General features: G+C 43.0%; 1 protein-coding gene across 1 annotated transcript in view; it reads left to right on the forward strand.

Moving 5' to 3' along the window:
* Positions 1-26950, forward strand: part of LOC126260741 (uncharacterized) — a 702522-nt gene that overhangs the window by 335265 nt on the left and 340307 nt on the right. The window contains exon 7 of the mRNA XM_049958080.1: positions 9636-9758. Within this exon, the coding sequence (XP_049814037.1) occupies positions 9636-9758 (123 nt within the window). The remainder of the gene's footprint in view (positions 1-9635; positions 9759-26950) is intronic.

The following is a 26950-nucleotide window of genomic DNA, read 5'->3' on the forward strand; positions in this document are numbered from 1 at the left end:
TACGTAATTTGGCATCTTGGTTCAAATGGCTCTGAGCGTTATGGGACTTAACATCTGAGGTCATCAGTCCCCTAGAACTTAGAACTACTTAAACCTAACTAAGCTAAGGACATCACACACATCCATGTCCGAGGCAGGATTCGAACCTGCGACCGTAGCGGTCGCGCGGTTCTAGACTGAAGCGCCTAGAACTGCTCGTCCACAACAGCCGGAAGATGTAGTCATCATTTACGCAAAAAACATAATAAGACACACTGCTCACTAGGTGTATGTATATTATAGATCTGAGGATGGTCACTACGGGCTGAAACCGGTCATCGTCTAAAGAATTCATATTGTGATCAAAGACTGGAATAAAAAAACATTTTACTTACTTTTGCTACCGCGTCACGTTCCCAGAGGCGGCATCTGACGTCGCAGTGGGTACTGCTCACAATCTTTTGGCTTATCAGTGTATGCCTCCTTTTATCACACTCCCTCTTCTTGCCGTCTGTCGACATTTTTATCTCTCTTTCAGTAACAACAATTTTAAGTATAACTCGTTTCACCTGCTTTTGCACCGCTCCTATCCTCTGACTACTGCTGACTGCTTAAAAACGCTCAGCTCAAAAAACTTGCATTCTCGAGACAACAGCGTCCTGTGAAAATCCGTCTCCCGGAGAGATCAACACATTGATCAATTCGGTCCCCTTTCATTGCTCTACCTGGCCCTAGTGAAACAGAACAAAGCCACACAACGACACTTAACCCTTTCGTGAGCCGTGGGAAACATCCTTCCCACTACAATGAACTCGCTCTTAGTCCCGTGGGATTCACAGTTCGCACCTCTGTACGGTGCTACCACCTAGTGAACAGTATAGGGTACTACTTCCAATCGGAAGTTCCCACCGTTTTTGCTGTACCTTCGCGCAGAGGCATTGTATAGCTGAGTGTTGCTCTGTAGAGGAGCCTTTCAGTGTTGTTTGCGTGACATTTTGTGATTCTTTTCCTCAGAGCTATAGTATAAGGTAAATACTTTTGATTTACCCAAATTTAGGAAAACGTAAAATTGGAAAGAGGAGAATTCCAGATTGAAACAAAAGGAGCCATTTTTGCAGTAAAATGAATGGATAACCATCCAGTCACTTTCCTGTCCTCAATTCATGACCCATGAGAAACAGCCACAGTGAAAAGCAAAAACAAGAATGGTACTAGTACAGAGATTTCTTGTCCTGAAGTTGCGGCAGAATACAACAAAATAATGGGTGGTGTCGATAAGTTTGATCAACTACGAGAAAGGTATGCTATTGGCAGACGTTCTGTAAAATGGTGGCGCAGAATATTTTATTTCCTGCTGGACGTTGCTGCAGTGAACAGTTTTATCCTGTGGAAAATAAGTGAAAGAGAAAGTGGACAGCATGATCAGCTCACACACAGGATCCATCTAGCCAGACAACTGATCGCTGGCTTCTCACCCCAAAAAAGGCGTGGACAAACACCTGCCTTTCTGGCAAAAAGGGGTAAAGTACCTGAAGATTTTCGTCATGTGGCTGTAGGGGAGCATCGACCCATTTTAGGAAAACACTACTGGACGTGCCGTCATTGTAGTACCAAAGCTGCGGAAAAGAGCACTCGCTGTGTTTGTACATATTGTCAAATACCACTTTGCATAGACCCATGTTTCAGAAAATTTCATGGCAAGTAATTGTGAACAATCATTGTAACAAGAGAAGTAAATTTATCAAATAAATATGACATATACAGGGTGTTACAAAAAGGTACGGCCAAACTTTCAGGAAAATTCCTCACACACAAATAAAGAAAAGATGTTATGTGGATATGTGTCCGGAAACGCTTAATTTCCATGTTAGAGCTCATTTTAGTTTCGTCAGTATGTACTGTACTTCTTCGATTCACCGCCAGTTGGCCCAATTGAAGCAAGGTAATGTTGACTTCGGTGCTTCTGTTGACGTGCGACTCATTGCTCTACAGTACTAGCATCAAGCACATCAGTACGTAGCGCCAACAGGTTAGTGTTCATCACGAACGTGGTTTTGCAGTCAGTGCAATGTTTACAATTGCGGAGTTGGCAGATGTCTATTTCATGTATGGATTAGCACGGGGCAATAGCCGTGGCGCGGTACGTTTGTATCGAGACAGATTTCCAGAACGAAGGTGTCCCAACAGGAAGACGTTCGAAGCAATTGATTGGCGTCTTAGGGAGCACGGAACATTCCAGCCTATGACTCGCGACTGGGGAAGACCTAGAACGGCGAGGACACCTGAAATGGATGAGACAATTCTTCGTGCAGTTGACGATTACCCTACTGTCAGCGTCAGAGAAGTTGCTGCTGTACAAGGTAACGTTGACCACGTCACTGTATTGAGAGTGCTACGGGAGTACCAGTTGTTTCCGTACCATGTACAGCGTGTGCAGACACTATCAGCAGCTGATTGGCCTCCACGGGTACACTTCTGCGAATGGTTCATCCAACAATGTGTCAATCCTCATTTCAGTGCCAATGTTCTCTTTACGGATGAGGCTTCATTCCAACGTGATCAAATTGTAAATTTTCACAATCAACATGTGTGGGCTGACGAGAATCCGCACCCAATTGTGCAATCACGTCATCAACACAGATTTTCTGTGAACGTTTGGGCAGGCATTGTTGGTGATGTCTCGATTGGGCCCCATGTTCTTCCACCTACGCTCAATGGAGCACGTTATCGTGATTTCATACGGGATACTCTACCTGTGCTGCTAGAACATGTGCCTTTACAAGTACAACATGTGGTTCATGCACGATGGAGCTCCTGCACATTTCAGTCGAAGTGTTCGTACGCTTCTCAACAACAGATTCGGTGGCCGACGGAATGGTAGAGGCGGACCAATTCCATGGCCTCCGCGCTCTCCTGACCTCAACCCTCTTGACTTTCATTTATGGGGGCATTTGAAAGCTGTTGTCTATGCAACCCCGGTACCAAATGTAGAGACTCTTCGTGCTCGTATTGTGGACGGCTGTGATACAATACACCATTCTCCAGGGCTGCATCAGCGCATCAGGGATTCCATGCGACGGAGGGTGGATGCATGTATCCTCGCTAACGGAGGACATTTTGAACATTTCCTGTAACAAAGTGTTTGGAGTCACGCTGGTACGTTCTGTTGCTGTGTGTTTCCATTCCATGATTAATGTGATTTGTAGAGAGGTAATAAAAATGAGCTCTAACATGGAAAGTAAGCGTTTCCGGACACATGTCCACATAACATAATTTCTTTCTTTGTGTGTGAGGAATGTTTCCTGAAAGTTTGTTCGTACCTTTTTGTAACACCCTGTATTGAAAAAGTTAATTTTGTCATTTAACTTCAAGGAAGGGCTGTGGGAAGAATACTTCGCACCTTGTTGTGTGACCTCACTTTCACAGTTGGAGCAAATTTGATATTCTGTATGATAGATATACCTATCTGTTAACTATGCTCTCCATTCATTAAAAAAAAACTGCTCAATAATTTTGCCCACGAAAGGGTTAAGACAAACGGATCGAATCCAGGCAGTCAGCTGTGTTACTACACGCGATCGCCGGCGATTCGTCGGTTTGCTTGGAAGTTACGAGCTGTCAGCGATCGATCGCTGCGATCCACGCGCATACGCTCTGCGGACAGATCGCGCGGCCTGGCGATGGTCGCTGCGGTCCGCCGCTCGTGTGTGGGGCCCTCGGTACAGAGCAATCCGTGCCCGCATCCTGCGGCTGGGAACACACGGGCGCTGGGCGTGGCCCGCGCCGTACCGGCTGTGTGCGGATGCCAGCGCGCGCTTCCTGTCCTCTCCACTCCCCACTCTCCAGTCTCCCCCGCTGCGCTGCTTTGCCCTCCTGTCGCGCCGTGTTGGGGCCGCTCGTTAGCGGCTGTTTGCAGACCGCGCGGCGCGGCGCGAGACACGTGCTGCGGCGCGGCCCTTATCGTCGCCACGGAAGGAAGCGAGCGAGGGAACGAGCGAACGAGCGCTGCCTGCTCGCCAGTGGCTTCCGGCGCTCGCCGCATTCCGCTGTCTGTCCGCCAACCAATTAGCGTCGCATTCCGACCGGAGAGTTGGATCGCAGCCCGGAACTAGCGTCGCCCCGTCTCCAGCATTTGGGCCAGCGGCTGGCTAGGCGATCCACAGTCGCCGCGCCTGTTTACCGGGACGTGGGAATACGACTCAGACGCAACTTTAATCACCCGCTACCGATATTGCCACATTTGTCGGACTAAGTGGAAGTTACTAATTAGGGGAAGCCATTAATAAAACACTATACCCACGACAGAGAAGTTTCTGTTTTCTACGTGATAGCAACTGTGTTGTTTAATTGTTATTAGAAGATAAGTGGTTATACGAAGTAAAAAGTTGAGAATTACTGGAAAGAACGGTAGTGAGAAGACATCTATCCAATCTTCCGAGAAGAAAGGACATGTTAGTAAGACATGTACCATTGCCCGCAACATCTACATTTATGATACTCCCTGGCTGATGAAAACTGTGTGCTCGACCGATAATCGAAGTCGGGACCTTTGCCTTTCGCTGGCAAGTGACCAACCAGATGAGCACCCAAGCACGACTCACCTCCCGCCCTCGCTGCTTTACTTCCGCCAGTATCTCTCCTAGTGGTGCTAGTACCGCAAGTTTCGCAGAAAAACTTCTGTGAAGTTTGAAGTTTGGAAAGTAGTAGATGAGGTGCCTCTTTCTTTATTTCCTCTTCTTAGAGAAGCTCCCGAAAGTTTCCAAAGCTAACGCAGTTTTCCTGCAGCCATTTACTTTGTTGACTACGAGGGCTATTCGGAAAGTAAGGAACGATAGGTCGCGAAATGGAAACCGCAGTGAAAATCAAAACTATTTTATTTTCAACGGTTAGCTACACCTTCAGGCTACTTCTCTACACAGTCGCCGCTCAGACTTAGACATCTGTCGTAGCGTTGTACTAACTTTTCAATTCCCTCGTTATAGAAGACATCCATCAGTGCTTTTTGACATTTTTCTACTCTGGACAGCAGCTTGTCTGTGTCAAAACATTGTCTTCATAGCCAGCGGGTCATTTGAGCAGAGATTAACCTCAGGTGTAGCCATTTACAGGCTGTATTGTGGATGATCAAACACTTCCCCTCGAAAACGCTGCAGGAGCATCTTCAGGGGCACCTGCAGAGTGCGACCGAGAATTTTCATGTACAACAAACCGCATGACAGTTATGTTATGTGTATTGCATCGCTTCAGGCGAAATATTTCGCCAGGCCCTCATACTTGGCTGGAGACGCTAATTTCTAGCCATCTTTACGTTCTCACGGTGACCTCTGAACTGAAAAGAGCGACATGATGCGATCGACGGGCGTACTACACACAGTGGCCAGTGCTCTGTATGAAGCTTCATCTGATTTTCACTGTGTTTTTCATTTCGCGACCGATCCTTCTTTACTTTGCGAATAACTGTCGTACAATAACAGACTACAGCAAGTAACACTCGGCAAGTACTATGAAGGGATCCACTAAAACAGTTAGAAGGTAGAACAGCCCTGAACAAGATATGTAAGACGTCTCCTCTCCGTCAAACAGATTTGATACGCGTATAACCCGAATTTTGATGGTCTCCTGTGCAAGTGATTACCCCGGAAGTTTCTACACCAAACAGCGAGAACCGCAAGTTCATCCCAGCGATTTATTCTGTGCTCTTCCGTAACGAGTGGTACCTTCATCACTATTTCACGGTGTACGCATTGCTACAGAGCAACCGTCGTGTAAAACTGAACCATAAGAGGATGGTTTTTAGAAGGATTTTAACATCAACATTCACAAACGCTTTGATGGTATTCAAGTCATAGGCCAAATAAGTTATTCAAAAATATTCATAGCTTGTTTTGCATTTCAAACAGAGTTGCCCTTTGCATTAGCATGAGTAACGCTATTTCGTGTCCATAGAGCACGTAGCAGATTAACAGAAGGGTGTTTGCTCGTGGGAGACAGTACGACATCATCCAATTAGTCACCTCAGTTTTTTAAATCACAGTTTTTCACACTTACCAATGCAACAGGTGGGCTTATTATGAAGTCAACTGTGGTCTGTTGCGTTGACATTGATATGCAGTAGGTTTCATCTCACTGTCACTAAGGAAGACTACGTGAGTTTTAAAAACACAAACCCTGTCCTTCCCTGCAGTACCTAAGCTAGCCTAATTCATATCAAACGGACTCCGTGTTGACAGAAAGTTAAGTAATAAGGAAGAAATGAGTCCGTACTGATAACTGACCTTGACTGAACTGTAGACAAAATATAACAATTAATCGAAACGAGTGATTCCGTTACTGGGTAGATAATGGAATACATTAGTAATCAAGCGCACTGCAAATCGAACGACGCTATTGGCAGCTGTATTGAGCAGAAAGCTATAGGTTATTGCGCAGTACGATTAAGCCAAGGAACGCAATCGCAGGACATGAAACGTCCTAAAACAACATCTATCTGGAGGCACCAGGTTGTCAATGTAACAAGTGTGGAAGTACTAGCACTCTTCTTTGTCCAATGAGAATCATCATGTCCATTATGAACTTAAAATATTTTATAGATAATAAGCCACCAGAAACATTTTTGTTATTTCCTACTAATCTGCACCGTCTGTCTCCAGTTTTCTCTAGCTCTCATCTAATAAACCATACGTGCACCTCATTCCCTGCCGTGCTTCCTTGTGGTCCATTGGACATGTTTCTGTGAATGTTTTCTTAAGAGCACTGTTTCAGCGGGGATATGGCCAACAGTCTTGTAGCCTCTGTTCTTTGGAAAAGGGCGAAATGAGCAGATCCTGTGACGCTCAGCAACTTCCTGTAGTACATTTTTCTGTGATACACGCAACTCACGTTATGGAAACAATGTGCTACAGACAGCAAGTGATAAACGAAAAAAAATGTGTTGAACAGATATTTAAAAAAAAAATGTGTATTTAGTTTTCTTTCACGAGTAGTGACTCTTTGTCACAGAATACATCATAAAACATAGTGAGCATATTGAAAGAAAACAAAATTGCTTTTTCAATGCTAATAGCAAATATTACTAACGGGAGTACACGAAAATTACAATATCATAGGCAGTCATAGTAGCGTATCTCTGATACTGCCTCTGCGGAAGAAAATTGTCACAGGCATGTGTACTGCACAGTAAAAAGCGTCTTGCTCCCCATTATTTGGTAAAACTACCAATCCTAACTATTTCCTCCCTTTACATTTACGAAATTATCTCACACAGCAGACAAAAATTGTTTGAGGAAAATTATTTAGTTACAGTTATATATGAGAAACAAAGAGAATTTTTGGGTTCCCATAAAGCAGTGGAAAATTACGTGAACAATCTCCACGGTATACGGCAATATAAAGATATAACAAATTAATAGGCAAAAACATACTTAATATGAAACGAGATCGTTTAAAAATAAAGTTTCAAATGATGTTGTGGAAGAAATGTTGTTACTTTTCGGTACAAGAATTCATGGAAAATAAACGGATAATCTGAGCTAGATAGAACTTGTTAACATTAGATTATTTTCTATAACAATATTGGCACCAGTTCTCTGTTTGTGGTGAATGGAGCGATTTAGATTGTGTGTGCTATAGGGGTAATAAATTACAGTTCACAATCATAGAACTGTGAAACGCTAGAATGGAAATTTATTTCATTTTAGTAAGCGCTGATGCAGGTGATGATCTGCTAACACCTGCGAGTCAAATACATTTTGTTTTCTAGCAACGATGTACTCTTTTCGAAACAATAAGAAAAGCAATCAACTTGAAACCGTAACAGTTCACAGTAGAACCCTGTGAATAAGAATTATCGAATTATCAGCCGTAGATTCACATTTTATCATTACTGGCTTCGGATTTTTTTAAAATCTGTTACGAACTTTTATGACGACGCCAATATGTGCCATTAATTTTTTTGCGCTGATAGATAAAAAAATAAGTTATTTAACGTCCAGTAAACAAATTTAATTTTTTTTTAAATTTGAGTAATCATACTGGAAATGGTCTTAAATTTCATGCATATGCAGGGTGTAATTGGTACAAATGCACATAATTTTATATGTGGTACCCTAATATGTGTACCCATCAGTGAGTTGGTTATTTTTCTATGTGCTGAACAGTTTTCCTTCAAAACCGTTACATAATTTACTACCTGATATTTGCCGGCCGGGGTGGCCGAGCGGTTCTAGGCGCTACAGTCTGGAACCGCGGGACCACTACGGTCGCAGTTTCGAATCCTGCCTCGGCAATGGGTGTGTGTGATGTCCTTAGGTTAGTTAGGTTTAATTAGTTCTAAGTTCTAGGGGACTGATGACCTCAGAAGTTAAGTCCCATAGTACTCAGAGCCATTTTTGAACCTGATATTTTCCGCACGGTCATAATTGCACCACTAAGTGAACTGCCCCTGACAGTATAGACTAACCACTTTTCGTCCACACATATACATTTCAACACCTGAGCTGCTGCCCAGGGGAAAATAGGTAAAATGGCTTGTCGCAAATGACGAAAATACTGGTGTAATGCTGTTCAGAACACCGTTCTGTCACCAGGAGAAATATTTGCACTTATACCTGTTTGTATAATTTGGCAGAAACTTACGTGGTAAATGTTCCTGAGCGACGCAATCGTCGAATATATCTGTTGTAGGTCTCCAAATTCTACTGTGTTCGTGCGTGCACTGTGTATTGACTAATTATCGGATTAACAAATTCAAATGGTTCAAATGGGTCTGAGTGCTATGGGACTTAACTTCTTAGGTCGTCAGTCCCTTAGACCTTAGAACTACTTAAACCTAACTAACCTAAGGACAGCACATACATCCGTGCCCGAGGCAGGATTCGAACCTGCGACCGTAGCGGTCGCGTGGGTCCAGACTGTAGCACCTAGAACCGCTCGGTCACCCCGGCCGGCTGATTAACAAGTACCATTCCAAAGTTGGTAACTATAGTACAATTATAATCGAAACATTTAACTGCTCTACCGGTTCTAGGCGCTCAGTCCGGAACCGCGCGACTGCTACGGTCGCAGGTTCGAATCCTGCCTCGGGCATGGATATGTATGATGTCCTTAGGTTAGTTAGGTTTAAGTAGTTCTAAGTTCTAGGGGACTGATGACCACAGATGTTAAGTCCCATAGTGCTCAGAGCCATTTTTGAAACATTTAACGAGCACAAAGCAAGCTACCATCTCGAAAAGCTGTAGGTGTCATATAAGTATAGATTTAAAAAAAAAAAAGATAAATTGTAAATGTAAACAAACTTTTCTGTTGCATGTTTAAGGCTATTTGCTGTTTTCCAGATATAATTCTGGTAACTGTAAAGAAGTCACGCTTCTCAACATATTTGTTTTCGAAAAACAATAATCTAGTTTTCCATTGCGAGTAGGGGCACAGGTGCTGTTGAACCACATGAAAGGGGAGTGGGGGGGGGGGGGGGTGTCATAGCCGTCCCTTACTGCTCACGGTTCCGTATCTAGTGTTAAACTGTCTCACTTTTCTTGCAGTCTCTTCCATGGGCAGACACTATCATTCGTGTCATCCGTCTATTCTGTGAAGTGTATTATTAAATTTCATTATCCGCTGATCTCGCGCCCGCCTTGCATTCACACGTGTTTCGGCTGCAGGTACTGTCGTGGCTGTGCCAGAAGGGGGAGGAGACCCTCCGCCGACACTCGCAGCTGGCCACCAGCCTGCCCGCCATCAAGGAGCAGGAGAACGACTTCGAGAAGTTCTACTTCATCTCCATGGTGAGTACTCTCTGGATGCAACTTCTTATCTATCCAGCTACAGTTTTACCTTTAACTGATGAAATGCTGCAACGCAGGTGAATATTTCCATAATCTTAATTTTCATGTGACACACTTAATAGAACCCAGCCGTTTATTTCGTCTCATGCAAAGTATGAAGACAGAATATTTCCTATGGGTTCGTCTTTAAATTAGTACTAGAAATCTTCACTAGCATTGTGCTATAATTAACGCTGAACTGAAAACCTTATTAATAGTACTAATGAGGAGTAATATTTCATGTTACTTAACAGAATATCTAAAATCTTTGAAAAACTACTTCTCATAACCGAGATAGAACAGGTGAATCGGATGTTTACAGTCACTTCTTAAAACGGCCAAAACACAACTTTATTAGGAAAAGAAAATAAGAAGTTTGTGACAAAGCATAGATGTGTAACGGAAACATTTAACTGTAGATATAAATTTGTACTAGTTCTTTTTCATTCAATAAAAGTGACTTTCGTCCCAGAAAATGCTCCGTTGATTTGAATTCTGTGAACTCCTCTTTCCTCTAAGCGATTCTGTGTGAAATAAGATGCCAGAATTTCCAAGGAATTTTGAGAATATTCGCCAACATAATTTCCGGCCTTTTTTGTGTCCGCTATACAAAAGCAAAATACACCGCCCCCTCCGGAACCCTTTTTGTAAAGAATCATTCAGGGTAATCATTGGGAGTTATGGGAATGACAGTAAAATGTCAGTCATTTCTTAAACAAAACAAATGCTATTTATCCCAGTTATCACATCTTTACTACTGTTGTTTTGTAGTTTCGTAGTATCTTCTTAAACTTCTAAGAAACAACAGCTAGAGATATTTCGCTGTCGAGGTGCTACATACAAATGATCTACGAAATATAAACTGTATATCACCCCAGAAATTTCACGGGCATGTTCACTGACATCCACTATTAAGTTACTGTTTACAAGTAGATTAGTATCTTTTTTTATAAAATCCTATTGCATATTTTTCAGTGACATAGAAGTATAACAATAGCTAACTGCTTCATCTAAGTTTTTTTATCCCTCCAGAAGGCGTTACTTTAATTCTGTCGCCCAAACGTTTGAAGTGTCACAGAGTATTATTACTATTTTACATAAAGAAACCGGAAGAAGGGGCGAAGTGCGCCTACGGCATGGCTGATTTCCATCCGCAGCCGTGTCCATTCTTAGTCTGTGTACCATCTCTAATGACCTCGGTGTCCACGAAACTTTAAACTTTAACGTTCTTTCTCTTTTTCTTGTACACTAAGTCAAACATTACTACTTACGTGGCTTTAGAAACATCGTACATTTCCTCAAATTGCGTGTCATGTACTGAATCATACTATGACACAGAAAATGAAAAGGACCGTTATGTCACACAACAGCCGTTGCGGTGACTAGCGTATCAAATAAGTTAACTGTGCAGTAAGATAGTTGTGCTGATGAAGATTGAGCTCTTATGGACAGTCAGTTTTCATTTGCCTCTGCTGGCTTCGCCTGCGCGACCGCTACCCGCGCAACACATACGTTCGTTGAGTAAAGGGAATCACAGGCGCAGACTTCTTTATCTGTACGTAGTTGCAACAGTTTATTTCTTTACAGTCTTTCGGAACTATATTTCAATCACTGGCGGCAATGTATGGCACAGTAGACAAGTTTGCCGATTACGCAAGCGGGACACATAGGTACGTTTCTTTTATTTTTTGCTGGTCCAGAGATCTCTAAACAACTTGCACTCACGATGTTGCACATTACTGCAGCTCTGCTTCGGCGTAGTCTAATGCGCATCATTATCTATTTACGTAGTGTTGCCTATAAAGTCACCTACATCGTTTCTAAAGCTTAATATACCCGCTACACAAAATTTGACCACGATACAGAAGAGCGACTATAATGTCTGCGGTGTCCGAGACTTATTGTGCATGGCATTTTTCTCGAGAGTTGTCATTTTCACACTGAAGAAAATTTGCTCAAAACTGAAAACAACGAGTTCGATTGCACATTTTTTCACCGGAATATGGTACAATGTTAGTTCCGTTGAATTGATGTCTCAAAAGTGTACACATTTTGTCTTCAAAATGGTTTGTTTTTGGTAGGAGACAAGATTTTGATATTTAATCAGAATACCGTGATTCTTGGGCCGACGTGGTGACAAGAAACAAATCTTCTGTGGGCTAACAAATGGAGTACAAAAATCTATACTAATTTTATAGAGAGAAAATAAATTTCCGTTATAGTTCCGAATTTGAGTAACATAAGAAAAAAATTAATTTTTTAAGACTCCGTAGCTCAATAGGTAGAAATTGAACTTTTGTAAGACCACTCTGCTGTGCGTATACCTGCCCGTCTGTTAAGACCCATTTTTCTCAGGGACACGGAAAAGCATCCAGCTGAAATTTATGTCAAATACTAACGTCTACAATCGCTTGGCTGTACAAAAAATTTAAGCTTCTAAGTCAGTGTCGTCAGAAAATACGACCATTAATATATCACATATTTTGATATTCGCAAAATCACTCATCACATGAACTAACTATACATACACATAATTAAGATTGTACGGAACCGTCAGAGCGTGAGTGCTAGTTGCACTATTTTTTAAAATACAAAGTAGTTCTTTTGTTACAAATCATCATAAACAGCTCATTTTTCCTTCCTAGTCAGCGGTACTTCAGGCAAAAGTTGTCCTGCCGGTGGATTGACTTAAGTAAGGTAGAATTTTAGAGGACGTTTCGAATTTACAGTGTATGAACAGCATCCTACAAAGAAAATAAAATCAAAGCACGGAATCGGGAAGCCTGTCAGTCAGTGTCAGCTGCAGAAGCTCTTCAGGGTACCAAAAACTGGAAAAGGACGGAAGTTTCAAAGAAGTGGGTGAATTGCATTATTGCATTATACTGTCGGAGTAAAATGTGTTCTTCTTTAGTAGTTCATAAAAAAGATGTTAGAAACCATAGCATTTCTCACTGTGAAAATAGTAAAAAGAATTTTCATGATAAACACGAGATCTAAAATATTTAAGTACACCATCTCAATAATGAAAAACTGTTGTATAAAAACGTCCGTTATCCTGAACGAATTTTTCACTCTGCAGCGGAGAGCGCGTTGAAATGAAACTTCCTGGCTGATTAAAACTGTGTGCACACATTTTTAATCTGCCAGGGAGATACATATACATTAACCTTCCTGTTTCTTTAGTTAAGAGTCGTTTACGCACCAGCACCAGCAATATTATATGTATGGTATCAGCGAACCTACACAACATCGAAAAAAAAAGAAATGTCAAACAAAACAATTATTTATTATTGAGAGTTCTGTGCAGCGATATTAATACTACGCTGTGTTTCCCATTAAAACTTGTGAAGCAGACGTCATTACCTCCAGCTTCTCCCAGATTCCAGGCAATGTGAGCTTCACCACTGAACTTGTACCTTAATGTCTGAACGCACGACTCGCATGCGGCAGAAGTGTGGTTCAAATTACTGTCAAACCGCCCCGGCCTAGGTTTTCCGTCGTCCGCTTAAATCAAGTCAGACGTATTCCGACTGTGCCTTTGAAAAAGACACAGCCGACTGTCCCTTTCAATCTCCGTTTAGTCGGAGCTGTGCTGCATCTCTAGTGACGTCGTCGAGGAATCGATAAAGCCTAACCTCCCTTCCTGTCCGTGCTTACAGGTTTTTGCCGAAACCGTTTTTTGCCCGAAAGATCTCGGACGCTCCGTTTTTGAAGGAGATAAGGATCGGCGCGGTAAGCTTGGAGTGCCATTTATAGAGAAACTCGTGATCCGATTGACTTTCAACAGCGAATGCTACGGCAAGCGTGCTGTACCCGCGTGTTCGGATTGGTGGCCGGTGACGCGGGGGACACGTGCGAGGAGTCCACGTGGCAGGGAGAGCACGTGGCAGTGAGCGCACAGCGCTGCCACGTGAGCCGGTGGCGGTATAAATGGTGCCGCCATTCTCTCAGCGCCGTCACGGACTTCGGGCGTATGAAACCGGGGCAGGTCTCGTGCGCGGGAAATGTAGACCCCTATACTTCACCATGTTTCATTTCAACGTGAATACGTTCTTCTGGCTCTGAGGAGTTAAATAAGGCTTCAGTAGAGAAACCCATATTTCATATGGATACATATTTCTCGGAACTCGTGACGCGTCAGATTTTTTACTCTCAGGTTTTCTGCGTTCCAGTCTCGGTCTGGCACATACTTTAAATCTGCCAGGAAGTTTCAAGATTTTACACTACTGGTCAGTAAAATTGCTACACCAAGAAGAAATGCCGATGATAAGCGGGTATTCATTGGACAAATATATTATACTAGAACTGACATGTGATTACATTTTCACGCAATTTGGGTGCATAGATCCTGAGAAATCAGTACCCAGAACAACCACCTCTGGCCGTAATAACGACCTTGGTACGCCTGAGCATTTAGTCAAACAGAGCTTGGATGGCTTGTACAGATACAGCTGCCCCACAGTTCATCAAGAGTAGTGACTGGCGTATTGTGACGAGCCAGTTGCTCGGCCACCATTGACCAGACGTTTGCAGTTGCTGAGAGATTTGGAGAATGTGGTGTCCAGGGCAGCAGTCGAACATTTTCTGTATCCAGAAAGGCCCGTACAGGACCTGCAACCATGCGGTCGTGAATTATCCTGCTGAAATGTAGGGTTTGGCAGGGATCGAATGAAGGGTAGAGACACGGGTCGTATCACATCTGAAATGTAACGTCCACTGTTCAAAGTGCAGTCAATGCGAACAAGAGGTGACCGAAACGTGTAACCAATGGCACCCCATACCATCACGCCAGGTGATACGCCAGTATGGCGATGACGAATACACGCTTCCAATATGCGTTCTCCGCGATGTCGCCAAACACGGATGCGACCACCGTGATGCTGTAAACAGAACCTGCATTCATCCGAAAAAATGACGTTTTGCCATTCGTGCACCCAGGTTCGTCGTAGAGTACACCATCGCAGGCGCGCCTGTCTGTGATGCAGCGTCAAGGGTAACCGCAACCATGGTCTCCGAGCTGATAGTCCATGCTGCTGCAATCGTCGTCGAACTGTTCGTGCAGATGGTTGTTATCTTGCAAACGTCCCCATCTGCTGACTCAGAGATCGAGACGTGGCTGCACGATCCGTTACAACCATGCGGATAAGATACCTGTCATCTCGACTGCTAGTCATACGAGGCCGTTGGGATCCAGCACGGCGTTCCGTATTACCCTCCTGAACCCACCGATTCCATAATCTGCTGACAGTCATTGGATCTCGACCAAGGCGAGCAGGAATGTCGCGATACGATAAACCGCAATCGCGATAGGCTACAATCCAACCTTTATCGAAGACGGAAACGTGATGGTACGCATTTCTCCTCCTTACACGAGGCATCACAACGACGTTCCACCAGGCAACGTCGGTCAACTGCTGTTTTTGTATGAGAAATCGGTTGGAAACTTTCATGGTGTCAGCACGTTGTAGGTGTCGCCACCGGCGCCAACCTTGTGTGAATGCTCTGAAAAGCTAATCATTTGAATATCACAGCATCTTCTTCCTGTTGGTTAAATTTCGCGTCTGTAGCACGTCATCTTCGTGGTGTAGCAATTTTAATGGCCAGTAGTGTAGTTTCATCAAACGTAATCGTATGTTTCTTTGTGAAGCTATGTTTGGCAACATTTTTGATCGTACTCGCTATATTTAATGGGCTTCGGTCCTCTGAGCAGCGTTCTGAAGTCGTAAGTACAGCCTGGCATGTAGCTGCTACCGTTTCACAAGGACTTTCATAAATTCAAGGGGCTCTGGGAAGAAGAGTGTCTTGTTGGTGCAGCATCCATATAATTCTCTCGGTGGTCAGAAAACAAACACCTTTCCTGGCCAGGAATCATTTTATTTGTTGTAGGCGGAAGGAAGGAAGGCAGGAAGATTAGAGTTTAACGTACCATCGACAGATTGCAGTAGGCTAAGGATCTTGTAGTGATTGACTAGCTGCTGTGTTTTCATTTAGTAGAGACCATTTATTTAATATCTCGTTCGATTTAGCCGTTCTTCCGGAACTCCTTTTTCATATATCTGACCGTGGATTCCGGGTGGTCCTCGAAAGAAACAGTTTTAGCTAACCGTATCAGCGTATTTAAAACAGCTAGTCTTCCGAAAAACAGTTTGGCCGAGACACCTAATTGATTTTCGTTGAATGAGAACATCTAAAAATTGTAATTTTCCTTCTCTCTCCACATCAGCGCTCAACTTGAAATTGGTGAGCATACCATTCATATAATCAATGAACTATTGAAGAGACTCCGTCCCGTGTGTCAAGATAAAGAAAGCGTCGTCAGCATATCCAAAGAAGTAAGATGGACGCTTCTTCTTCGAAATCCTCCTTAAAGAAATCAGCCACTGCCCCGAGAATATGGAGAACCAATGTTATTCCTTCCGTTTCCGTGACCTTGTGACATTTCGATAACATAATTCGGCCAACTAAATACGAAAGTATAACACGACCAATTACTACGATAGGTAACTCCTGACGATGGCGACAGAGCAAGTCGTTGAAAGCTCGAATTTACTTACAAATCTCAAGAAGTAAGAATTCCCTGAAATATTTCTCCAAGCATATCACCGAAAAAATTATTTTGTAGGTAATGTCTAAGGTTGTGTTTTGGTGCCACGTCTTTTATGTGGTGGTAGTAAGTTCCTATGGGACCGAACTGCTGATGTCATTGGACCCTACGCTTACACGCTACGTAATCTAACTTAATTACGCTAAGGACAACACACACACACACACACACACACATACACACACATGGCCGAGGAAGGACTCGAACCTCCGACTGGATGAGCCGCGCGAACCGTGGCAAGGCGCCACAGACCTTGCGGCTACCCCACGCGGGCGTCTTTTATGTCAAATTCTCCCGATCCCACATATCGGCCTTCTTGCGGAGGCCTTATTCCACGCAGTGTGTGCAGCCTGTGATGCAAATTTGAGAAGAGTATTTTTCGCATTTATCGGCGTAGATATTCATGATTGGCTGTAGATTGACGTTGCCGTGATTTGTGCAAGCGTTCATCGATGTATAATAGTGGAAAACACGTGAGGAACGGTTGGTGAAGAGATGTGCTGTGGAAAGTGGAAGTGTGCCACGTTACTCTGTAGCCAGTGTCCTCTTGCTCTGCTTGTCAGTGCTTTTTCTAGTGGACGTGTAACGTTTGGCGTTTATTTTCTCATTAGATTAGGCTTGGTAAATGCACTTGGCCACTGTGGTGTTTATTATGGGTGTAATAAAACAAACATGACAAGTATTACGTTAAGAAGCTACATCCATAGTTTCCGGAATGTACAAATTGTCAGCAATAGAAACAGTGGTCCAAGGTGGGGCTCGCCGCAGCGTTGGCAGTTGCCACGGTAGGCAGCGGCTGGACTGTGTGGCGTGGCACGGAGACAGGGAACACACTGGTAAAGCCACAAAGTATTCGCCGTCCCTCCTCGTGCAGAAAGCATGAAACTGACAACTTCTGACTTGCACATTACTATAGTGGCTGGATGGTGCAGCGTGAGTGAGTTAACAAACTATAAAAAATTCAAGCATTTCCTGTCTTAAATAACGATCCTAAAAAACCTGACGATGACTTTTACTAAACGTACCGCTACATTTCGTAAAACTTTATCATCAAGAAAGCGGTTTCGAATTATTTTACAAACATTTCCATTGCTTGTTTGTCCAGTCCGAACCGTTCTCACACCATTGGCCACAATTATGGAAGTTTCTTGCGCCTGTCTGTAAATATTGTTGTATATATGTCTACGTAACAATTTTTCGATAACGCCCTTGAAACCACGTTAAATTTGTAATTTTTACTTATATAGGGGACCAATTTACCGATACGATGCTATTTTGGGGACGTCGAGTAATGTGTGGAAAGGTAATTATCGAAATTTGCGACGGATTGCGAGCAGGTATCAGTAACTCAGTGACTACATATCTACAGTGACGCGGGCGTTCGAGAAACGGGGATATTTTCGTGGGAGTCGAAAGGCTAGTCATCATTCCTGCTCTCTTATAGGACTGCGGAAGATGATCCCGTACGACATATACTACTATTATGTGTTTACAACTAACGTTCATCATTTGTTTAGGAATCATATACAGACACGATATTCCTTGTGTTACAGATCCGCTCTCAGCAGACGCACCAATACGAACAACAACTACAGCACATGATCACTTTTAATTTGCATTTTATTCCTTTCGTGAATGAACATGACAGGGTCTTCGATGCATCTTTATCTCTCAGATCTTTTTAGTAAGATGCCAGCGAACTGGAATTGGAACCAGAATTTTCGCGCTGGGATTATTTAGAAGGCGCTTCCTATCTAGGCATTTGCTTTACAACCGAGGAAAAACTCACGATAAGAATGTATGGAACACAGGACATGCATTACTCTTTTTTTTCATGTGTGCCTGATGAAAATGTGGAATCCTGTTGCGTGTATGTGTTTCTGTTAGCGTGTGTAAGATCTTAAAATCGATGTTTTGCAATACACCAGACCCATTTAAACCCGTATTTATATATTTTTTAAGTTCAGTCACCGTGAACAGATATAAATTATTCCATTTTTGAGCCACTTATTGTTGATGTTGATTCGAATATACATATTTACAGACATTTGTTTCGGAAAGCTTTCTTATTTGGATACAATGAATAACTTGATAAACACTAGTCGAGTAATGGGTACGTTGCTACAGAATCGTGAATCAGGATGAATGGTTACGGTGTTCGAAAAAATTCGTAACTGTGTTATCTTCATGATATAGAAATTGTCGCATGTCTGTGTCAACATTGTGTGGGCGCATATTATCGACTAACGGTGTGACGTTTATTTATAAGTATTAGAATAAAAATTAAGGTTTGTTGTAGGGGCGAAGAAAATTCAATAATTTTGTGTAAAGCAGGCAGACTATGAATCACATAACTGTAAACTTGTGCTTAAACATACTCAGAAGTTGAGGTAAACAGTTAAGGCTACGATAAATTAGGGAGCTGGGAAATAAATTTATAAGCAGACGATGGAGGGACCGCCCCCGTTTACATGAACAATATGGTCCACTTATTAATTCGAAGCTTTTTGTCAACACACACCTCCAATGAATATTCTGAACGGTCAGAAAGAGAAAAAAATAAACACACGTTCTGGAAACAACTTCGGAAACATTCGATCAGCGAACTCTTGTCATGAATATGCATAGCACTATAAAATCAACCGGCGCTGTTTTTCTCTTTTGTTTTATTTTCTCTATCCCTCTTTTTTTAAAACGTTGTTCACCTTTAACCCTAATTGTGTTGCTGAAACAGAAACCACTCCAAACTATTGCAACAAATCGCAGAACAGTACTATCTATTTTTCATATAATTCTTTCTAAAAGAGGTATGTCTCCTTCTCAAATTTCTTTCCTTGTGAAATATAATCTTCTGTAAAATTTACTCAAGAGAAATTTTTTCTCGTTCCTAAGCTCGCGATATTCGAAGAACGAATTGTTTCTCAATCCATTTATGGATGCTCCAGCAATGTGTGAAACTCCTTTCTCCAATGCGTAGCATTTATACCTACCTATTAGAGTAAGAATTCAGTGAACATAAATTGGCATCCTCCTGAAACCAGTGATTTGTTTTTTCTTACTTATTTCATGTGTCGATCGATTTACGAAGAATGCTGTTGAAGAAAAGGCTGAGAGATCTCTAGAAAGTGTTCCCCTTACTGTAACTGTGTGTGCAACCCGCTACGCCACTGCGCATATAAGGCTGCCCGCCGTTCGGCGCAGTAAACTGCCGTTCCATCGTCACAAGTATAACCGAGGTTGTTATGATCGTCATCAGGACTGTCGTCATCGAAATTATGCTGTATGTTGCGTAATTGGTCTGAAAGAAGAATATTTCCAGTAGTTAACTCAACATGAGTGTCCTCGCCTTTATTTTAACCTCTTCCTTAACATCACTTCATTCCTTGACGACTACCTTTGAAGCGGAATTCGTCCGAAAGGCTTTAAATTTACACAACTTAGCTCCCTAGTTTCTTTTTCTTTTTTTTTCAGTATCGAGACAGCGAGAGTGCAATTCCGGAGGGAGTGGCACCGAAACTGTGCCACAGACTTCAAGGCAATGCAACCGCATTAACCGAACTGTGAAGCGTATTGCTTCCTTACAGGCGCAGTAATACTTCAGCGCTTGTGCCCATTTGTTTAACTCGGCGAGTCTGTAGATGAACAAATGTCGCGGCTGATCTTTTATGCGCGTAACACCTCTTGTCGTAACGCCAGGAAATAATATATTCCCCTTGAACAGCTACAATATGTTACAGTTAATGCCATATTTTATGACGTACGATTATTACATCGCAAACTCAAATACTTGCTGTACAGGGTGTCTCTAACCTTTTGGGTCAAACTGGGACAGGTGATAATGGGTCCACAATCGATTATATTGAGACGAGGAGCGAGTGGTCGGAAATGCGTATTTGTTGTGTTATGGACGTAGACTGCGTACACTTCATGATAACAACGTAACTCATGGTAATAAGTGGCGACCGCCAGTCTCAATGCATACATGACAATGACACATTAAGTTCTTTCGCACTCTCTCAAAGATCCCCCATAGATCCCCCGGAGTTTCAGGCACCAAAGTCTTGACGTAACGACAGAGAAAAAAGTCGAGAGCTATGGCATCCGCCAGTCACTCTGGCCATGAGACAGGATTTCCAATTCAACGATGAGGGAACTTGTTGTTCAGGAGCTCGATATTAACACCGAAGTGGGCTGGTAGACCGTCGTGTTTAAATTAAACAAAATTATGTGTCAATTTCCGTTCGTGATGCAGAAGCTGCAGCTGAAGTAAAGGGTGGGGAAAATGTATCAGGCACTGAAAGTATTTGCAATAAGACTGACGCGGGATTGACCCTTCCTAAGGAACAAGAGGACTCACAGAAGATGAACAACTGTATGGGTAGTTTATGCAAGTGGAAGCAACAGCAGACACCACCGTGTCAACGTACTCACGGGTGCAGGGGCAGTGAAATCTTCTGGTCACCGCGATCGTCTGATCTCTCTCCTTGTGATTTTTAGCTGTGCGGAAAATTGGAGGCTCAGGTGTACTCACGTAATACTCACACACTAGAAGAGATGCAGCAGAACACTTTAAACACTACTGCTGATATCCCGCAGGCACAGCTGCTAAATGTATCTCACTGTTTGATAAATCGAGCACAGCGCCGCTTTGACGTCACTGCTGGCCATTTTCATCATCTCCTGTGATAATCAGCTACAATCCCAATCCGCGTCAGTGTATTGTAGCCGGCCGCGGTGGTCTAGCGGTTCTGGCGCTGCAGTCCGGAACCGCGGGACTGCTACGGTCGCAGGTTCGAATCCTGCCTCGGGCATGGGTGTGTGTGATGTCCGTAGGTTAGTTAGGTTTAAGTAGTTCTAAGTTCTAGGGGACTTATGACCTAAGATGTTGAGTCCCATAGTGCTCAGAGCCATTTTTGTATTGTAGACATACTCCGGGGGAATTTTATTTTGCCCACACTATATACAATTAAATACCACGTTTTGAAAAGCACTGCAATGGAAACGATTATTTCATCACGATAACTTGTATTACTAACAAAAAAACGAACTCAAGATTTCAGTTATTTTATGGAAATTTTATTTATATCTTCGCTGTCCTTGAGGTGGACTGGATGACCCACGACAGGGAAATTTGTGCCTTTCTGAGAAGTTAAATGCTTCTCCAAGATAGCTGTTTGATTAATTGTGTTTTACCCTTCCGAGTATTTCAATGAAGTGCAGTGATATCACGGTCATATTTTTGGCCTATATCTCCATTATTAACTAAGCTTTCACATTCAGCTCATCAGGCTGCTCAATGTCCTAACTCAGCGACTTCCCCAAAGCTGCACTTTCTCCACAACTACTCCATAACTAGCAGTAGATCTGTGATTTTCTTGGTCCCTTTCGGGAACATACCATTGTAGGAGTTAATAGCAGTATTGAGCTAAAGAGGAGCACTACATTTTACCACATTTTTTAAATGTAAATTTTATTTTAAATATCCAGACTGATAGACAGAGGACGATAAACTGTTCAACGAATACAAAGTGGCGAGCTCCAGTTGCGAGTACTGTTATTCAGAAGATATTTTTAAGGTAACGTTAACATTGAAGCTTTGTCCGGAACACATTTCAAAACGTGTATCCTGTTAATTTCGCCATTTTGCTATTACAAGATTTTTTTTAGTCTGTCTTTGGTTTTCTTATAAAGTTTTTGGTACGAAACAACAGCCGATACTATGTAAGGGAGTGTAAGAGTTCGTTTGTACTTCTCTCAAGCAACTGAACAAAGAGTTCAAACGAAAATCAAAACTATTCGACTGATTTATCGCAGAGGACTTTTCTGTCCAGATACACTGAAGAGCCAAAGAAACTGGTACACCTACCTTATAACGTGTAGGACCCCCGCGCACGCAGAAGTGCCGCAGCACGACGTGGTATGGACTCGAGTGATGCCTGAAGTAGAGCTGGAGCGAATAGACACCATGAATCCTGCAGGGCTGTCCATAAATCCGAGAGAGTACGAAGGGCTGGAGATCTCTTCAATCAACACGTTGCAAGGCATCACAGATATGCTCAATATTTTTCATGTCTGGGGAGTTCGCTGGCCAGCAGAAGTGTTTAAACTCAGAAAACTGTGGGGTGTCGCATTGTCCTGCTGGAATTGCCCAACCCGTCAGAATGCACAATGCACATGAATGGATGCAGGTAATCAGACCGTATGCTTACGTACGTGTCACTTGTCAGAGTCGTATCTAGATGCATGAGAAGTCCCGTATCGCTCCAACTGCACACGGCCCACACCATTACAGAGCCTCCATCAGCTTGAACAGTCCCCTGCTGATATGTAGGGCCCGTGGATTCATGAGGTTGTCTCCATACACGTCCATCAGCTCGATACAATTTGAAAAGAGACTCGTCCAACCAGGCAACATGTTTCCTGTCATGAACAGTCCAATGTACGAGTTGAAGGGTCTAGGCGAGGCGTAAAGCTTTGAGTCGTGCAGTCGTCAGGGGTACAGGAGTGGGCCTTCGGCTCCGAAAGCCCACATCGATGCTGTTTCGTTGAATGGTTCTCAGGCTGATACTTGTTGATGGCCCATCATTGAAATCTGCAGCAATTTGCGGAAGGGTTGCACTTTTGTCACGTTGAACGATTCTCTTCAGTCGTCGTTGGTCCCGTTCTTGCAGGATCTTTTTCCCGCCGCAGCGATGTCGGAGATTTCATGTTTTACTGTATTCCTGAAATTCGCGGTACACTCGTGAAATGGTCGTACGGGAAAATTACCCACTTCGTCGCAATCTCGGAGATGCTCTGTCCCATCGCTCTTGCGCCGTCTGTAACACAAAGTTCAAACTCACTTAAATGCTGACAGCCTGCCATAGTAGCAGCAGTAACCTTTCTTTCGTGCTCCAGTACATATATAAACACTATTTCACCTGAAGGAGAAATTGTGGAATTCAAGTAGGTGAACTGGTGGACTCTAAGTCGATCTTCCTTGAATTTTGGAGTTGCCATTAACACTCCCCCCCATTTATGGACTCCTCTGCCAACCGCCATGAACTACTCTAAATGGAATGCGTGATAAATGCTTAGTGTTATCGTGTTCTTAGGAATTCGTCAATCGGAGCTGGATTACGCAACGCACGCACAGAGGCGCCGACCCCTGGCCAGTGCAGAGATAAACACGTCGGACGAACCGCGCGACCCGAGCGCCATAATTCAATCCCGCGCCATTACGACGGCGCCACCGAATCAATCAGACTCGCTTGACACCCCGTGATGGGTTCAAGGCGGAACCAAACGTACTCGGAACGTAGTTTTCCAATCTGTGCTCTTTACTGCAATAACAGCACCGGTCCAAAGTGCGGGCGCAAATACGAGGGGCGTTCAGAAAGTAAGCTCCGATCGGTCGCGAAATGGAAACGACTATGAAAATCCGATAAAGCTTTGCACAGATGTGTTGGGTAGTGTCTCTAGTATAACCCCAGTTAGCATCACGTCGCTCGTCTCATTTCTGAGCTCGCAGTGAGTGCGTAAAGATGTCTAGAAAATAGTGTCTGCCGCCAAGTACGAGGGCCTGGTGAGAAATTTCGCCTGAAGCTATGCAGCTAACATTACATAACTGTCGTGCTGTTTCGTCTTCAAGACAATTCTCAGCCGCATTCTGCAGGGGCAATGAAGATGCTCCTGCATCGTTTGCAAATGGACATGTTAGATTACCCACAATACAGTCCGCAATTGTCTCCCCCTGAATTTCATCTCTGGTCACATGAACCGCTGTCTTTGACGACAACATTTTGACACAGACAACGAGGTGTAGGCCAGCGTGGAGAATTGGCGGAAAGCACTGGCGGCTGCCTTCTATGATGAGGCTATTGAAAAGTTGGTACAACGCTATGACAAAAGTCTAAGAACGGCGACTACGTAGAGAATTAGCTGAAAGGTGTAGCTAATTGTTACAAGTAAAACATTTCTGATGTTCACTGTGGTTTCAATTTGGCAATCAATCGGAGCTTACTTTCTGAACAGGCCTCGTAAATGGCATTGGCTGTAACACAAACCCTTGTTAGTGTCCTAAATCCAGCAGTGCTGTTCCAGCACAATAGTGTTATTTGTTATCCTAAAATTCGCGACGTTACGATCACAAAGTTTTTCGACCGTGCGGTGACCGTGTTTGCGGTCTTTAGTTTTTCATGGCTTAGCAAATATTATTCTTGGAAGGAGAGACAGCATTGGTCGTATTTTTTTGTTTTATTAACCGCAAAATCGATTTTCGGTCACTTAGTGACCATCTTCAGTGCTGTAATATACAATTTAAATTAGTAGGCACTAGTGTCAACAAGCTTAGAGCGATCACATAAACTCTGTGATCGCTCTAAGCTTGTTGACACCAGTGCCTACTAATTTAAATTGTATATTACAGCACTGAAGATGGTCACTAAGTGACCGAAAATCGATTTTGCTGTTAATAAAACAAAAAAGTACGACCAATGCTGTCTCTCCTTCCAAGTATACCCATTATCTGGTCGTGGTGCACAGGACACTCCATGGAGTCGCCAATCAATAAATATTATTCTGCTGTTAGCTACCACAATATTGGAGCTTACTGAAATATACAGAGGGATCGAAAAAACTGTATCCAGTGTTTAAATGTCCATAACTGGCAAACTAAGTGACAGAGTTGTCTCGTCTTTGGTAGTGTAATAGTTTGTAGTTCCGACAATCGCCACACAAGCGTTGTATTGCGTTGTTTTGTTTTGTCAGATGGCAGTTGCCAGATAGTCAGTGTTTTGTTCTTAGTTGCACCTAGTCACTCGAGTTACCAGTGAGGTGTACCTTCAGCTTCAGACATCCATTTTACCTGCCATCCGAGACTTGTATGGAGACGGAAGAGTTTACTTTCAACAAGATGGTGCCCCAGCCCACTACAAAAATCGTCTTAGGGCGTAACTCGACGAAAATGTACCAGGAAGATGGATAGGCAGTAGAGGTGCTGTGGAGTATCCACCACGTTGCCCAGACCTAACTCCTGTGGACTTGTACCTGTGGGGAACACTAAAGGACGTCGTTTATCGACAGAAGCCACGCACATTGGATGAACTTCGAGAATCCATCACACATTCATGTGCAAATATCCAACTGAACACGTTGCAGACAATAGTTCGTGCTGCAGTTCGGCGGCATCGTTTGTGTGTGGATGTTAATGATGACCATTTCGAGCACCTACAGTGATATCTTTAAGTTGGACTTTAAGCTACACTTTCACCAAAAATGAGATGACCCCGTCAATTAGTTTGCAAGTTATGGACTTTTAAACAGTGGATACATTTTTTTGGACCCCTCTGTATTCACTGTGAAGGACAGTGTGTACCCCGGCTACGTAATGAAGAAGTGAACACGAGGTCTCTTTGGGTGAGAGGGGGGGGGGGAGGGGGAGCATTTATGACACTTTTGCAGATTTTGTTTCTCGCTTATCATAATTTTCAAAGTAAGATCATGAAATAATTCATGCCATTTCTTTCTTTTCAATGGGCGACATCCGTACTTTTTATTGCTGAAATCCTACGTCAGTTATTGCAATGCTGATTACATTTAAATCATAGTTCTATGTTGACTGCCTGCAATGAAAAGATTTCAGTACGTGTTTCATCGACTCTACTTACTTTGAAGGCATTTTTAAAATATCCTAACCGAAACATGGCATGTCACCTCGGGGATCGACAACGAAACAATTGCAGCAACTTGTTCTGTACATTTTTAGTGCTAGCAGCGGCAAACAAATACAAACTATACCGACTGTGCTAATAGGGAACCACGATCTCGTTGATGTTGAGGCCATTAGACAGTGCTTTAGCTCCTTTGCACGAGGATGTGGAGAAGACGCCGCTGTGGCCCACTGAAGGAACAATTCTGGCATTTGCCTGAAGTGGTTTGGGGAAATCGTCGAAAGTCAAAATCAGGAATTTATTCTCCATTCCACACAACTAAAACTTCGGCCTGTTGATCACTGGCCGCCACGGCAGGTTAAATGTTTACGTGCTATAGCTTACTTTGTGCTACAATTGAAATCCAAAAAGAGGAGATATGAATATGCGGATTAAATGTCCTCGTATGTGTAAATTTAGATGACATTACATTGTCCTCCAAATTAACGTAAAAAATTCAGTAATTTGGATACTTTAGAAGCGGACTGAAGCCGACACAGAAGTGATCTGCAAGTTTCCAAATCCATTATCCGGTAATAAATAAAAATGATTAGTTGAGAAACATTCACTGTTGCAAGCATTTACATTGTGTTTAAATAATAATAATTTTGCCATTCCACTTTCATTGGATTTCTTTCATGTACTATGTAATTTTGGCTTCGTAACCATTTGCAAATAGTTTTGTAATTAACACACACATCTTAGCATCAGTGCATCATTACAGCATTGCTGTTTACACCATGAAACGTCGTACTGGGTATAGTGTCAACAGAAAACATAACGTGTTGTCATATCTAGATTAGTTACATTGCGTGTCGCAGCAAACGCCAAGTACATTACTTTTATTGTTTGAACATTTA

This window comes from Schistocerca nitens, chromosome 5, assembly GCF_023898315.1.
Source record: "Schistocerca nitens isolate TAMUIC-IGC-003100 chromosome 5, iqSchNite1.1, whole genome shotgun sequence".
NCBI classification, from domain to species: Eukaryota; Metazoa; Arthropoda; class Insecta; order Orthoptera; family Acrididae; genus Schistocerca; species Schistocerca nitens.